The sequence below is a fragment of the Mus caroli genome, unplaced genomic scaffold (genome assembly GCF_978045245.1).
Source record: "Mus caroli unplaced genomic scaffold, Mus_caroli_1 scaffold_3, whole genome shotgun sequence".
NCBI classification, from domain to species: domain Eukaryota; kingdom Metazoa; phylum Chordata; class Mammalia; order Rodentia; family Muridae; genus Mus; species Mus caroli.
In genome coordinates this window covers 1,969,548-1,985,859 of record NW_028227258.1, presented here as the reverse complement: position 1 = coordinate 1,985,859, position 16,312 = coordinate 1,969,548, and the positions used below count along the sequence as shown (strand labels likewise).

The 16,312-nt window shown below is 42.0% G+C and overlaps 1 protein-coding gene across 1 annotated transcript in view; it reads right to left on the bottom strand.

Moving 5' to 3' along the window:
* Positions 1 to 14,906, bottom strand: part of Cth (cystathionine gamma-lyase) — a 34,395-nt gene extending 19,489 nt beyond the window's left edge. Inside the window, exons 1-7 of the mRNA XM_021158374.2 lie at positions 14,695 to 14,906; positions 11,042 to 11,123; positions 10,129 to 10,224; positions 8,387 to 8,496; positions 4,512 to 4,643; positions 2,033 to 2,090; positions 69 to 146 (exon numbers count right to left, since the gene is read on the bottom strand). Of these exons, the coding sequence (XP_021014033.1) occupies positions 69 to 146; positions 2,033 to 2,090; positions 4,512 to 4,643; positions 8,387 to 8,496; positions 10,129 to 10,224; positions 11,042 to 11,123; positions 14,695 to 14,859 (721 nt within the window). The 5' untranslated portion in view covers positions 14,860 to 14,906. The remainder of the gene's footprint in view (positions 1 to 68; positions 147 to 2,032; positions 2,091 to 4,511; positions 4,644 to 8,386; positions 8,497 to 10,128; positions 10,225 to 11,041; positions 11,124 to 14,694) is intronic.
* Between the last annotated feature and the right edge of the window lie 1,406 nt (positions 14,907 to 16,312).

The window sequence follows — 16,312 nt, the reverse complement described above, 5'->3', positions numbered from 1 at the left end:
AGTAGAGAGTGTCCTGCACACACACACACACTACATACACAAAGAAACCCAGACTTTTGACCACTTACAATTCTGCAGGAAACGAAGCCGATTATTGAGGTCATCAGAATTAACAGACACTAAACCCATGACAACATCGCTGTGGCCTAGAACAAAACACAAACACCGCCATCAACAACTCATGTTCATTTCTCATTTCACAATTTCCAAACTGTCAGGAGCAATCTAGGGTAGGCTAAGGTACCAGATGGCCCTCCTGGAAGTGGCCCATCATCTTTGAATGGCTTACACCAGGATTGCTTCTTACAGCTAATATTTCTTTCCTGCCACTATTAAATAGTTTAATGATTCCTGGGCATCAGCCTACACTTTTGGGAAATTTTTCTGCAGAAGATAAACATTCATGAACTAATGCTATTTAGATGAATTAATGATTTTATAGAATTTCCTTTCAAATAATTTTGGAAAGAAAGGTTTAAGAGATGGTTTTAGTTGTTTCTCTAGAAAGATGTAAGAAAGTTAGAATCAAGAATAAACTGTGCCTACTCCTCATAAATAGTAAGTAAAGGCTTCATAATAAGAAATACAATGAGCAGGGAAGGGGGAAGGGGAAGAGGGTTTTTCAGAGGGGAAACCAGGAAAGAGGATAACATTTAAAATGTAAATAAAGAAAATACCTCATTAAAAAAAAAAAAGAAAGGTCTCAGAACACCAGAAACTTTGCTGTACAAAATAATAAAAGTGATCAACTTAAACAAAAAAAGAAAGAAAAGAAAGGAATACAATGAGCTTTCATATTTACACTAAAAAGAGATGTAAGCTTGGGGCAAATTTGTGCTCAAGGAAAAACATTCAGGTCCAAGTATAAAGCCACAAGTGTGCACTATGATAAGGCAAGGGCATGTAAAAACTTTGAACTTACTGAACTTACAGTATGAAACACTACTTTGAAATTGTTACTGATAGCTCTCTGTAACTCACCTTTTATGTAACGTTTTATCTATAAGGTATTTCTTTCTTAGAGAACTTTTTGTCGAAAAGTATAAAAAGTCTGACAGCAATAAAGAAAGGTTGTACAGCACACACATTTCCCAGTGTGTGTGTTGTCTATGTGAGGGACTTCTTTTCTTTTCTTTTCTTTTCTTTTCTTTTCTTTTCTTTTCTTTTCTTTTCTTTCTGGTTCAAAAATAGTTAACAAGCTCGGAGCCTCTCACTTGGTCATTAAGAGGCTCCTGGCTGTCCTGCCAGAGAGAGGAGCACTAGCAATAAATCCTTTTCATAATTTCCCAGCGCTTATTTAAGCATAGTGTTAGGTTTTCAGTGCTTATTGAAGCACAGAACAGTTTCCAACAGTTTCAATTTTCCAGCATTTGATAAAGCACAGAGAGTTAAAGAGAAAAGAAGTCAGCAGTTTCCAGCCACAGAATAAGCAAGAGAGTATAAAGTTTCCAGAAAGCATCAGCTGCGAACCCCCAGTACAGTTAGAGAGAGTTACGAGGTGAAGATCATCAGTCTTTTGACCTTTATCTAACCTAACTGTAAAAGACCAGGGCAAGCCCCGGGCACCAACCCATGATTGTCTCTTCAAAAAATCCTAAGCAAAAAGCCTTATCTTTGATCATTTGGGTGACCTTTATCCAGTTTTATAGAAGTGACTATACTTAAAGCAGTAAAATAAAAATCGCAGAGTCATTATCTCCAAGCTGCCAGCAAAATGGCAGCATAACCAACCCTTCACAGTAAGCCCTATGAACCACAAATGCAGTTTTGTCTATGGGCAATGAAATTTGGAGTGTGGTGATGCACAATTTTCACCCTAGCACCTGGGAAATAGACGCAGGAATTTCAAGGCTAGCCTTGGCAAGTAGTGAGTTCCATACTAGCCTTGGCTACATTAAAATCAACACTTCTTGTTACTTTATCTTCAACTCAAGTGACAGTAGCAGAAGAAATGGATACAAAATGACAAGCTCTCCCTACATCACCTACCTATAGTGAAGAATGTTTAAGATATAGGCTATGTTTATCTTACCATTCATGTATTTTGTGGCAGAACACATACAAATATCAGCACCCAGAGCCAAAGGTCTCTGAAAGAAAACAACAGACATTTTTACTTCAACTGAGAACCATCTGAAAAGCACCATTCCATCCTCCTGCATCTGTCATGGCTGATCCCAGATGAATCTGTCTCTGCTCTTCTGTGTGAGACTCCACACAACTACAATTGTCTAAGATCTTGAGTCTGCCCCTACAGTTTCTTCTACCAAAGAAGCTCCAAACAGAAAAAGGAAAACAAACAAACAAAAGACTGGACTCAGAATCTGAAGGCATAAGTTGCATGCAAACAAGAGGCAGGCCCAGTCTAAGCCTCCCTAAACCTTTCCTTTACAGTTGTTGGCTGGCCCTGAGCTTATTGCCTGCAACAGAGATGTGTGTATTTTATGACTTGTTAAAAACATGGAGCAGTTTATGAAAGCATCAGGAAATTTTTGTGCCAAGGGTGTACAACCTATTTTGCTTAGATTTTTAATCATTAAAACCTGACAAGGTACAAGGTGTTTGTTCATACTTGGTTTGTGGGACTCTTGACTCCTTGTCAAGAGTCTTTTTCATTATACTAGTTTTGACAAGTATAAAGTCACAAAGAAATCTGCTCATGCAGGAGAGATGGCTCGGTATGGCCTGAATTCAATCCCTAGAACCCAAAGACTAAAGGAGAGAGCTGAATCCACAAAGGCATCCTCTGACCTCCACCACCATTCTGTAATGCACACACACACACACAAGTTCAAATAAGTAACAGTTTTCAAAAGGACATTTGTTCAGATTATTCTCCTGCCCTAATGTTGCCACCCTATGTCTTTAAAACATACATTTGCACGCACTTACATGCTATACACATATATTTTGGTTTTGTTTTCTTCAGACAAAGTCTCTCTCAGTAGTTGTTACTTAAAACACTCATGGCTGTGATTGGAATGTCTGTGTCTCCCAATTCAAATGTTGGCATTTAATGACCATGCTATGGCATTAGGAATCAGGACTCTGGGGTGTGATGAGCTCCTGACAACAGACCTGTTATGAAGAGGATCGGAGTCTCATGGAAACCCCAGAGAGCTGTCTGGATTCTTCTCCCAGGATGGACTTGGCCCTACACAGGGACTTGGTAGCCTCCCTAAACCTGTTTCTTTACAGATGTTGGCTGGCCCTGGGCTTATTGCCTGCAGCAGAGACTGATGTATTTTATGACTCTTTAAACACATGGAGCAGTTTACGAAATCAACCATTTTTGTGCCAAGTGAGTACAAACTACTTTGCTTAGATTTTTAATCATTAAAACTGGACAAGGTACAAGGTTTCACACTTGGTTGGTAAAAAGTAAAAGTCCTGCCTGCTCTGAAGCCATCCAGATTGCAGCACTGAGCTACAGCAGCCCAAATAAGCCAAGAATTCTTAGCCATAACATGAGACAGGTGAAACAGAAATTTCTATCTTAACATGAATTGATAACCAGCACACTGCCATGCTAGTGCCTGCGACGTGGACAGCATCAGAGATACAACTACCCAACAAGCCATGTCTTTACAGACTTCTATAGCCTAAGAGATCAGAAAGGGCTGTCCCAATGATACTCTAGGGACAAGAAAGGTTAAAATACAAAGAGAAACTCCCAATCTCTCACCATCTAGGAAACTCATGACCCTAACTCTGATGGCTCCTGGTATCTCAACTCAGATGGCTGAGGAAGGGTTCAAATAGGCAAGGGAGGACAGTAACTTTTCTTAACTGCTATAAAGGTCTGAGACCACCTACCCTGTTCCTACCCATAGTGTCTGTCTTAGGCTTTTATTGTTGTGATGAAACAGCATGACTAAAAAGCAAGTTGTAGAGAAAAGGGTTCATTTGGCTTACATTTCCAGATCATAATCTGTTATTGGAGGAAGTCAGGATGGGAACTCAAGCAGGATTGGAACCTGGAGGCAGAAGCTGACTCAGAGGCCATGGAGGGTACTGCTTACTGGCTTGTTTCCCCTGGCTCACTCAGCCTGCTTTCTTAAAGAACCCAGGACCAGAGATGGCACCACCTAGAATGAGCTGGGACCACCCCCATCAATCAGTAATTGAGAAAATGCCTTACAGCTGGATCTCATGGAAGCATTTTTCAACTAAGCTCCTTCTTCTCTGATGTTTCTATCTTGTGTCAAGTTGACACATAAAACTAGCCTATATAGTGTCTGTTCTTATACTTTCTGGCCTAACAAATGCGTTTACTCCTATTCCTGGGGTTCACTGATCCCAGAAAAACTTCCAATAAAATAGTAACACAGTTCTGAGATAATAACTAATATTAAAAAAAAAAGAAAGTCCAAATCTGATTCTTTGTCTAATCAATAATTGTTATATCTCACAGTTTGATAATGATTATATTATAATGTAGACTTCCCTTTTAAAATTACACATTATGGTGTGGTTTATTAATCACAGCACAAACCGTTTATTTCATTTACCTGGAAATATGCAGACATGAAGGTGTTATCTACAACCAAAATGATGTCTCCATGTTTGTGGACAATTTGTGCGCAGGCTTCAATGTCAGCCAACTTCAAGGTTGGGTTTGTGGGTGTTTCGATCCAAACAAGCTGCAGTAATTCAGCAAACAACAGTATGTAAAAATATATGACATACACATCTCACGCGCAACAATGTAGAAGGCAACTACTTGCCATGATGGAAAGGCTTCGACAATAAAGGTGGAACACTTAAGTCTGAGTCTAAGCTTTCTCTACAAACTTCACACAGGCTATTGCTTCATAAACTCTCTTTCTCCAGTTCATCTGAATAAAAGTGTTGGTGTATTTATCTTACAGAACAATTGTTAGGCTCAAATGAGGTTATGTGTATCTAATAAGAAAAAGTTAATTGCATAATTATCCCAGAGACTTGTGCGGGAACTTCTGTTCTCAAAGACAGATAATAATAGATTGTATAAAAATATATCCTTGCTCTGGAGAAGTAGTCAGTAAAGACCTTGCCTAGCATGCATGTAGCCTGGGATCAATCCCTAGCATTTATTAAACCAGAAGGGATTGGTGGGTGGGGGTGGGGAGTTATGATGCCTACATTCTCATCATTCAAGTAACAGAGGCAGAAGAACCACAAATTCAAGGCTACCATCAGCCACTAAGGACATCCTCAAAGTTAAATAATGACAAAGGCACTAGATACACTAAACCTGAGGAAATGCATTAGGCTGAAGAAAACAAGTGGCAGCCTCACAGAAAGCCAGCTTCACAGGCAGTGAGCACACAGATCTACCACAATCCAGCCATGATATGCACCCTCAATGGTTACTGAAAAGACCAAATGAGAACTCTGTTAATAAAGTGCATCTGCTTTGAGCTGTATTATCTACACCTTTCTCTTAGAAAAACTAATGACTTTTAATTACCTATATAGACAGACAAGATATCTAGTTGAATGCACTCCCAAGTCTGGAAGTTCACTATTAAAAAGTAGTTTAAAATTTTTGGTTTGCCGGGCGTGGTGGCACATGCCTTTAATCCCAGCACTCGGGAGGCAGAGGCAGGCGGATATCTGAGTTTGAGGCCAGCCTGGTCTACAGAGTGAGTTCCAGGACAGCCAGGGCTATACAGAGAAACCCTGTCTCGAAAAACCCAAAAAATAAATAAATAAATAAATAAAATAAAATTTTTGGTTTACTTAAAAACATATAAAAAAATGACTCCTGGGTATGAATAATAAATTCTTATCAAGATAATTTAAAAACAAACAAAAATGAAAACAAGTACCTAAGTACAAAATCTGTTTTACATGGACTTTAAAATTGACTGCAGGGGGGCTGGAGAGATGGCTCAGCGGTTAAGAGCACTGACTGCTCTTCCAAAGGTCCTGAGTTCAAATCCCAGCAACCACATGGTGGCTCACAACCATCTGTAATGAGTGAGATCTGATGCCCTCTTCTGGTGTGTCTGGTGTGCTTACATGTAATAAATAAATAAATCTTTAAAAAATAAAAATTGACTGCAGGGGTTGGAGTAATGGCTCAGCAGCTAAAAGCACTTGTTCATGAGCCCAGGGTTAGATTCCCAACACCGCACAGTGGCTCCTAACCATTCTAAGGGATCCATCACCCTCCACAGGTAGTAGGCACACATAGTACACATATGTGCATGGAAACAAAACACCTATGGACATAAAATAAATAAATATCACATATGCATAACTTCAAAAGCAGAACCTGTTTCAGGGGAAAATTTATTAATGCGAGTAAGTAAAGAGCCAACAATAAAATTGTATGAACAAAATTTATCATACTTAAGATCTGATTTTCTTCCCTTGGGAACACTCAGACCAGCTATTAGAATCATTTTTATTTTTTTTCTTTCAAGCAAGATAAAAACACAACTTCCTTGAAAACAAAGCTTACTTAGTAAAAGCTGCCCCAGTGCTAATCTAGAAGGAATGCTTTGTGTAAAGGACTTTCACCTTTTAGCATTCACTGCAACATGAGGTTAGGTACAAGTCTAATGTTTTAATTCTTAGCAGAGAGTTGGGAAAGCTCACTCATAAAAGACACTGGTCTTTCACTCCTGCAGAATTTAAATGAGGTTCCCAAATGCCACATCTGCTATTCAAGGCACAAATACCTTCCACGGCTCACAAGCTTCCCAGGACAGAGATCAAAGCCACTGGACCGAGGAGGCCTATGGTCTTTGAATCATGCTCACTTGGTATGACTGAGAACTACATCCTGTTGAATTTAAATTTTCTACCAAAAGAAAAAAAAAAAAAAAACAAACAAACATTGAGTGGAGCTGAGAGATTAAATCCACACTAGCGCAGGGCGTGGTGGCGCACGCCTTTAATCCCAGCACTTGGGAGGCAGAGGCAGGCAGATTTCTGAGTTCAAGGCCAGCCTGGTCTACAGAGTGAATTCCAGCACAGCCAGGGCTATACAGAGAAACCCTGTCTCGAAAAACAAAACAAAATAAAACAAAACAAAACAAAACAAAACAAAAAATCCACACTAGCTTCTAACAATGCACATAATTTTATTTTAAACTTACCATTAGAACATTGACCCGCCCCTACAAGACAGGTCACTTTTAAAAGGCTATGCAATGCCTCTCTATGACTTTCTTCTGGGACAGAGAGTTAAGAAGCAGGCTATGCTAGGACTAACAGCAATCCAGGATTTACAATACCTGGATCATTTACCCTTTCTGTCATGTATACAATATTGAAGGAAACCATAGGATGTGAAACTTATAAAAGTCTGATATTCCTTTTGTTCTTGGAATTGCTATGGAAATTTACTCCAAAGAGGCTCTGCTGATATCTCCCATCCCTCTCATGGCAGCTGTCTATCTCTGCATGTCTCTCTCTCCCTCTCCCAATCTCATTTTTTTTTGTAAAGAGTTTATTTTTAGTTATGGGAATATATGTATGTCTGAGTGTGAGTCTATGCATGCAGGTGCAGGTGTCTACAGAGGGCAAAAGCATTGGATTTCTTGAAGCTGAAATTATAGGCATTTATGAGCCATCCAATGTAGTGTTGGGAACCAAATTTGAGTCCCCCTGCAAGAGCAGTAAATGTTCTTAACCACCACTAAGCCATTTATCCAACCACTATTCCACTCTTAAAGCTCCTGAGTTTTACATTTATCTGTCTGTTTGTTTTGGGGGGGGGGGTTTGTTTGTTTTTCGAGACCGGGCTTCTCTGTATAGCCCTGGCTGTCCTGAAACTCACTCTGCAGACCAGGCTGGCCTCAAACTCAGAAACCCGCCTGCCTCTGCCTCCCAAGTGCTGGGATTAAAGGCGTGTGCCACCACTGCCCGGTTGAGTTTTACATTTATTTATTACTTTTTAAAATGTGTATCCCGTGTTCTGCCTGTGTATATATCTATCTGGGTACCACATATATGCCTGGTACTTTCAAAGGCCAGAAGAAGACATTGGCTCCTCTGGGACTGAGTTATAGATGGTTGTGAGCCACCAAACCCTGATCTTCTTTCTGCAAGAACAGTAAATGTTCTTGACCACTGAACCATCTTTCCAGTTCCTCCACTCCAGGTTTTAAAGGGAAATCTCCCCTTCCAGTTAAAGCCCTGTTATGTGGTTTTAAATATATTGTACCATTTTCTGTCTAATGCTCTTTCTCTCCCTCCTTCCTCAAGGCCCAGTTGAAATTAGGCTATTATGCTGTCAAGCCATGGAGATTCTAGCCCATGTCAAACTCAATGTTTCCAACAGATTCAATAAAATGTTATTTGGATTTAAATTACATCCTCTAGTAAACAGAAAAGTATGGGCTTAACACATCACAAGAAAACGGACAAACTCAAAAGCCAAGCTAGTTACCTTGGTTTGTGGTGTAATCGCTGCCTCTAGCAATTTGATTTTGGAACAATCTACAAAAGAAATCTTCAGTCCAAATTCAGATGCCACCCTCCTGAAGTACCTGTTAGTGCCTGAGACAGAAGACAGATAATATGCAAAGAACACAATGTCAGGAAGTATCTGCTCTTGGCAGACCTGCCCACTTCCAAAATGAAAACACTCCAAAAAAAAAAAAGCAACTGAGCAACTTCAGTGTAGCTAAGCAACATGGTTTGAGATAACACAGAGTCAAATAAAATATACTTGATACAATACATATAAGTGACAAGAAGAAGACCCATTTCTGAAACGAATTTCCTGTAGAAATCTCTGCATGTACACACATGTAAGTATAAGACAGGGTCTTGGTGTGAACAGTCCCAGTGGTTGTATCTACAACACAGCACTTAATGCTCAGGAATCATTACAGAACAGGGAGCAGAAAGACAGAAGTTTGCTGTGAGATTGAACTTCCTAGACATGTCAAGAGAGGCTAACCTATGAAATCCCACCAACATGGCTGCCTAAGACGTGAACAACAAACAATGAAACCAATGAACATGCTAACATGGAAAGGGCAAAAGCCAAGAGGCCTCAACCTAGGCAGAGAACTACAAATAACTAAAGAAGGTTAAGGAAGGCTGAGTGGGGAAAGATGATCTTCCCCAGAGTGGAGCCCCACCCCAATTGGTTATCTAATACCTTGAGATTATAAACATACAGGTAACATTTTATGGAGTTAGCAAGTTGTATTATGTATTAAATATTTATGTATTTAGGAACATACACACACGCATACACACATGTAACAATAATCAAAGAAAAAGAGGCCATGAATTTGAGAGGATGCTCATGGCAGGGTGTGTATGCACATGGGAAAAGTTGAAGGAAGGAAAAGGAAAATGATGTAATTATATTATCACTTCAAAAGTATGTATTAAAAAACAATCTCCCGGGCATGGTGGCGCACTCCTTTAATCCCAGCACTCGGGAGGCAGAGGCAGGCGGATTTCTGAGTTCAAGGCCAGCCTGGTCTACAAAGTGAGTTCCAGGACAGGCAGGGCTATACAGAGAAACCCTGTCTCGAAAAAACCAAAAAAAAAAAAAAAAAAAAAAAAAAAGACCAAAAAAACAATCTCCCTGTAGCTCAACAGACCTCAAACTCACTATATAGCCCAAGCTGGCCAATTCGTGGCAATTCTCCTGCCTCAACATCCTGAGTGCTGGAATTCACAGGCATAAACAATTGTTAGCAGTTTCTTCATGGTATGCAAGTCTAAAGCAAATGAATCATTACTGATGAGACAAACAGGTCAAAGATTCTGACCACCAAGTGTGGCAACCTGAGCTTCATATCAGAACTCACAGGGTAGAAGGAGAGAACTGCCTCTCAGAAATTATTCTCCTGTGACATTCATTGACACCATGTGCCTTGACAGCATAACTCATACCAAGTGCATGTGTTGCATGCTCAGAACCAAGGACGTAGTGTGTCTGAAGGCTGAACAAGTCCCACATCCTTCTTCTTCTAGCATCTTACACATAATTCTTATCAGACAGTGTCTGCTAGGTACTTCTGGAACACAGAGTCTGAGTCCCATGGAAATGCCTGCCACCTTTGAAAGAACATTGTCCCTGAAAGTGGAATAGTACCCATGGAATTCAAGACTTATTGCTATCTTCAAAGCACTACCTGGCACACCTGGAAATGAGAGATCACTTACCTCCATACACTTCATCCATACAAATGATTTCATCTCCTGCTTTTAAAAGATGGGTAATCGTAATGGTGGCAGCAAGCCCCGATGCAAAGGCCAAACCTACCATGAACAGCAAATTCAAGTAAGTTAAGAACCCAAAATCTTAGCAACAAGTTAGTACCACCTGTACTGTAGTTTCCCACTGCTACTACTCCTCTGAGGTCCTCCCAATTAATGTTACGAGAGCCCTTTCTGAAACCTTTAAAATACTGTGTGTATATAGATATATATATACACACACACACAGGGTAGATATTGAGACTCTTTCTCTTGACTATTCTGATCGTTTAGCATAATTTATATTGAAAATACAAAGATGACTTAACCAGCACTCACTCCCCAGAAAAGGTTCAGGGACTGAGTTCCTTCCCTCTGAGAGCATATTATCAAAGATATTGGATTTGACAAATGAGCACAGTGATAGCCTGAGATGAAGAGAGTAGTGAGGGCTACCATTCTGCATGGTCATTACAACCCCTGCAGAGGAGTTGGTGTCTGCAGGCACTGCAATGCCTGTGGTGCACAGACAGACTGACATGCAGGCAAAACACCTACAAAATAAAAATGAGTAAATTGGATGAGAATGATGTACCTGCCACTTATAAACTCGGTACTAGTAAGGAAACGCTTCAACATTCCAACAGTCAGTCTGGGGTTGGGGGAAAAAAATACACATTTACTTGCAAACTATATACTCTATCTAACTAGTGAGAACACACTTGTATATCCCAGCTGAAGGATACTGCCAAAGGATTCACTGTCTTAGGAAAATGCAAATTTGGAATATGAGGATCTCTATTTTCTATCTTCTATGCTTCTGTGGCCCCCTAGCCAACTAAAGAGAATCTGGCTTTCATTCCAGATGTAAATCTCTTACTGTGCTTTGCCCCATCCAACGCAGCCACTGCTTTTTCCAAGCAATTCCTTGTTGGATTTCCAGAGCGGCTGTATTCAAAACCCTGAAAATAAGAAAGGGCGAAGGAGGAAGAGAAGGAACAGGGTTTATTATCAGAGCCCATGAAGACATGGCCACAGCTACAGGCCCATCCCACCATAATTGCTTTCTGGCTGTGGCATTGTTGTGGCTAGGGAAGTATGGAGAGGCTTAGAACATAACCAAAGGTGGGGCTGGAGAGGTGGCTCAGTGGTTAAGGATGCTCGGTATTCTTTCAGAGGACCTACTTCAACTCCAAGCCCCCACATGTCAGTTCACTGTCTGGAACTTTAGTTCCGACATTCTGAGGTCTTCTTCTGGCCTCGGCAGGCACTACATGACTGTGTGCACAGACAGACTGACATGCAGGCAAAACACCTGTACACAAAAATAAAAATGAGTAAACTGGGTGAGGATGATGTACCTGCCACTTATGAGCTCGGTGCTAGTAAGGAAACACCTCAACATCTGGGATTTTCCCTGCAGTCTGGGATTGAGGGGGACAATACACATTTACTTGCAAAGTTGTGAAGATGAAATGGGGCAACGCACAAATTCCTCAGTGTGCTACGCTAACCACTAGGTGGGTGGCAGTCCTTAACATTAGAATGACCTTGCAGTTATGTTAGCCTCACCTCCTTATAAGATTAGGAAAAGGGAAGCGAATGAGTCTAGCCCGTGCTTCTCTTCCCAAGGCTTAAGTGATACAGGTCCATTTAGCACAGAGAGGGTTCAAAGAGCCATTCACTTGCTCAGGGCTCAGATCTTGACACTATAAAAAATGACTTGCCGGGCGTGGTGGCACACGCCTTTAATCCCAAGAATTTGAGAGGCAGAGGCAGGCGGATTTCCGAGTTCGAGGCCAGCCTGGTCTACAAAGTGAGTTCCAGGACAGCCAGGGCTATACAGAGAAACCCTGTCTCGAAAAAACAAAAAAATAAATAAATAAAAATAAAAAGGCCTGGGGAATGTGAGAGCCAGAGCCAACCTAGGATCTAAACTCCTGTGGTCATACACATCTGCAATCCCAGCAGAAGCAAAGATTAATCTGTGAGTTCAAGGCCATCTCTCACTAATTAGAGACTGTTTTAAAAACAAACAAACAAACAAAACATCCTACAATTTTCTCCCCTGGGCTTATACTGTACACCACTACTTATACCCTTGTTTCAGACTCAAACTTCTAGTATTAGTAATAATAATTTTAAGAGTTTCCCCCTGTGTTAGATAAACACAGTTTACAGGGTTCCAGCACTCATCACCTAGACGCTAAACTCACCAAACCTTCCTACAAACGCTTGGCTTCTAGAACAGCCAGTCTCACATAAATATTCATAAGCATGCAGACATTTAACTTCCAGGGAAGGAGAGCTTCTTTCATTGGCAAATTATCTTGTGCATTCCATGGCTTTTCAAATGGAACTAAAGATCTCTGATACTTCTCTTCGCTGCAGTGCTATTATCTTTTGGAGATTCTGAGCACATACTGACTGGGTTTAACCACTCCTGCTTGCTCTCTGAACCATTTTAACATTAATATCATACCTGAGTGCTCAATTTCTATACACTTTTTTCCACACAGGCAGAAAAGCTATCTAGGAGGGGCATACTTGGGAGGAGGTGATGTGCATGTTTTGAATGCACATCATCAGGAGTATCCTAGCCTGATATAGAGACGCTTTTGGGACTCCACCTCACATACAAAAAAAGGTTGTTTGTAAGAACTTTACCTGGCTTAGAACACAGAAAGGCAGTATCCAGAGCAGTCAAGACCTGGGAATGTGCAACAACTGCTTTGATAACAGCTGTCCTCTGAACCTGGGGCATTTTTCATATACCAAGACCCATTCTGTAAGCCACCAAAAAGGAAGATGCCATGAGATTCACAAGGCTGCATCTTACAGGCTTTACCAGTCACTTGGTCGCTTGTGTTTGTTTGAGTCTGGGTCAGTTTCCGTTTTTTATAAAAGGATTTAACCCCTGCCCTCTGACTTAGCTGCTGTGGTCAAATGGAAATAACAAGGCAGGAAGACTGCAAACACCAAAGTACTCCTAAGTGTGTACTACAAAATTTAGAAATGTTACAACACTCACAGCTTGTGTAGTGTGTTCTATCATTATCCCAGTTTACACAAGGTCATCTCAAGTCTTGGATGGGTTAAATAGCTTCCTCCAGGTTACTCAGCCAGAGAAGCTGATGTAAGAATTAAAACCCATGTGCTCTTAATCACAAAGCCACACTACTTAGATCAATGGTTGCCAATCTTCCTGATGCTGTGACACTTTAATACAGTTCCTCGTGGTGTAGTGACCCCCAACTAATTATTTTTGTTGCTACTTCGTAACTGTAATTTTGCTACTATTAGGAATCGTAATGTAAATACCTGACACATGTAACCCCTGAAAAAGGGTTGTTCCACTCCCAAAGGGGTCACAGCCCAGAGGTTGAGAACTGCTGGCTTGGATGATGAAATGGCTTGAACTATTACATAGCTCAGTTACAGGGCAGCACCATGGAGTCAGTTGCAGAAGGGAGGGGTTCAAGATAAATTAAAGTCCAGTTTCATTGCTCAAGAGCCTTGGTAGACCTAGTGCTTATAACCCTATATCTCAGCTATCTCAGTCTGAACACTGAGACCTTAGTTCAGGCTAGGATCCTTCTTGTTAACCTTGAATGAGACTCTACATGTAACACACATAGATTTTAAGTACGCATTTGGTACATAAATACTCATTAGCTATTAACTGAACATACTGACTGAAACTAATCTTAATTCTAGGATTTTCATTGTTTAGTGTGTGAGAGAGAGAAGAGAAAGAGAAAGAGAGACTGAGGGGGGAGGGAAGAAGAGAGGAAAGGGAGAGAGGGACAGAGGGGGTGAAAGAGACTGGGGGGAGAGAGAAGAGAGGGAGGGGGAGGGAAGGAGAGGGAAGGAGAGAGAGGGAGAGAGAGAAAGAGTGCAAGCCTTTGGGTGCATCAAAGGACAACTACAGGAGTTGGTTCTCTCCTTCCATCCTATAGATTATGGGATTAAATTATAGTAGTCAGGTCTGGTGACAAGCACCTTTATATACCCTGTAATAAACACCATGACCAAAACCAACTTAGGGAGGAAAGAGCTTATTTTACTTCCATCTAACAGTTCACCATGGAAAGCAGTTAGGACAGGAACCTGGAGGCAATAACTAATGCAGAGGCCACGGAGGGGTGGCTTCTTACCGGCTTGTCCACCCAACTTCTTATAGAACGCAGGGCCACTAGCCTGGGGGGGGGGTCCCCACCCACCTTGGACTTGTCCTCCCCATCAATCTCTAATTAAGAAAATGCCTGCTTGCAGCCTGATCTACTGGAGGCATTGTCTCAATCGAGGTCCCTTCCTCTCTCACTTGAGTCAAGTTGATATAAAACTAGTCAGCACAACTGCTGAGCCATCTCACCAGCCCAAGAGCCTTCATTTTTCAGAGTAGGACTGGCTGCAGGTAGCTTCAATGCTACAGAATTCAACAACTTACAGTTCTGGTTTTTAACTGAAAATCGCAGAGAACGCATGTCCTGAGCGCTCCCACAGTCAGCCCAGCCCTGCCTGGCTGCTTACCGAGGACTGGCCCGGGAAGTCCTGCTTGAATGTGGTGGCCAGCGAAATGGGCAGCACCACGGCACGAGAATTCCATTGCTCAGGTTCTTGTCCCACGTGGATGGCCTGAGTGGCGAAATGCTGGAAACTAGGCAGGAAGCCGCTCAAAGAGACGTCCTTCTGCATGCTGGGGCAGGAGTGAGTGGTGTTGCTTTGGCTAAAACCTTCTGGAGTTTGGCGCTTATATCAAGGGCGGGGAGGGGCCGATGCAACCAATCATCGCTGGTCCCTAGGCAGCGGCCCTGCTTATTGGTCGGCAGTGGAGGTGTTGCCCCGATCGTTCCTGCCCCGCCTCCCAGTGGCACAGAGCAGTGCCCACGTGGGACACCTCAGCAGCTGGCTGCAGCACTGAGCCCAGAGGTCCCCTTTGTCTCCAGGATAGGGACGCAACCTCCAGCAGCCTCGCGTGGCCCCAGAGTTCCGGCAAGGGTCGCGCAGGCATGTGCTTCCCTCGGATCTGAGGACCGCCAGAGGTGTGCCACCAGCGCCCGCGTCTCTACTCTCGCCAAGATCAGGCCTTAAGGCCCAAGCTTTGCTCCCAAAAGACGTAGCTTTGACCTAATTTTACACCTTGTCCGAGAACTGGGGAGTTTAAGGAGTCTCAAAAAAAAAAAAAAAAACTGGGGAGTTTAAGGAGTCTCAAAAAAGCTACGGTTTGGAAAAGCTACGAAGAACAAACACAATTGCTTTTCAAATTAGCTTCAGACACACACACCTTCCAGAACCAAGTGTACACTGCCAGAGGCACAGGGGAAGAGGGTAGCCTCTGAAACACTAAGGGGTTACCATGCTTGCTTGATTAGTATTTCTCTTTTTAAAGTATGTTCTCAGCCTGAGTATATTTTAACGATTATGCTATATGTGAGTATTTTTAATGTTTATTTTGTGTGTGTGTGTGTGTGTGTGTGTGTGTGTGTGTGTGTGTGTGTGTTGCACCACATGCATGCTTGATGTCTACAGAGGTCAGAAAGGCTGTTGGATACCCCTGGAACTGCGTTTAGAAACAGATGTGATCTATGTGTCGGAGAGGAAGCCAAGTCCTGGTGCTCTGGAACCATTGCTCCTGCGGGCAATGCTCTTGCTCACTGAGCCATCTCTAAAACTGTGTAGTACATTTTGATGTGATCACAGAGAACACCGGGGAGTAGAAGGGCCTGAAACAGTTCTGATTCCAGTTATAAGTACAGTTGGTAAGCCCTGGGTTATTCAAACATGGATGTTTTCAATTTGTTTGTGTACTTGTCTGTTTATCGTGTGTGAGAGTGCAGAGGAATGTGTGGCACACCCATAGAGGTGAGAGGACAGTCTCCACCTCCCTGTTGACTCAGGGTCTTTGTACTGCTTACTCCAGGCTAGGCCACCCAGGAGCTTCAGTGGATTCTCTGTCTTCTACAGTAGGAGAGCTGCTATTACAGATACACAGCAGCACAAAGGTGGATGCTGGAGATCGAACACAGGGTGTCAGGCTGTGCGGCAAGCATTTACCCACTGAGCCAATTTCCCACTGGACATTTTATTTAGTGTAACTGTCACAAAGAGGTCTTTGGAAAGTGGCCCTTATACAGACTTTCTAAATGAG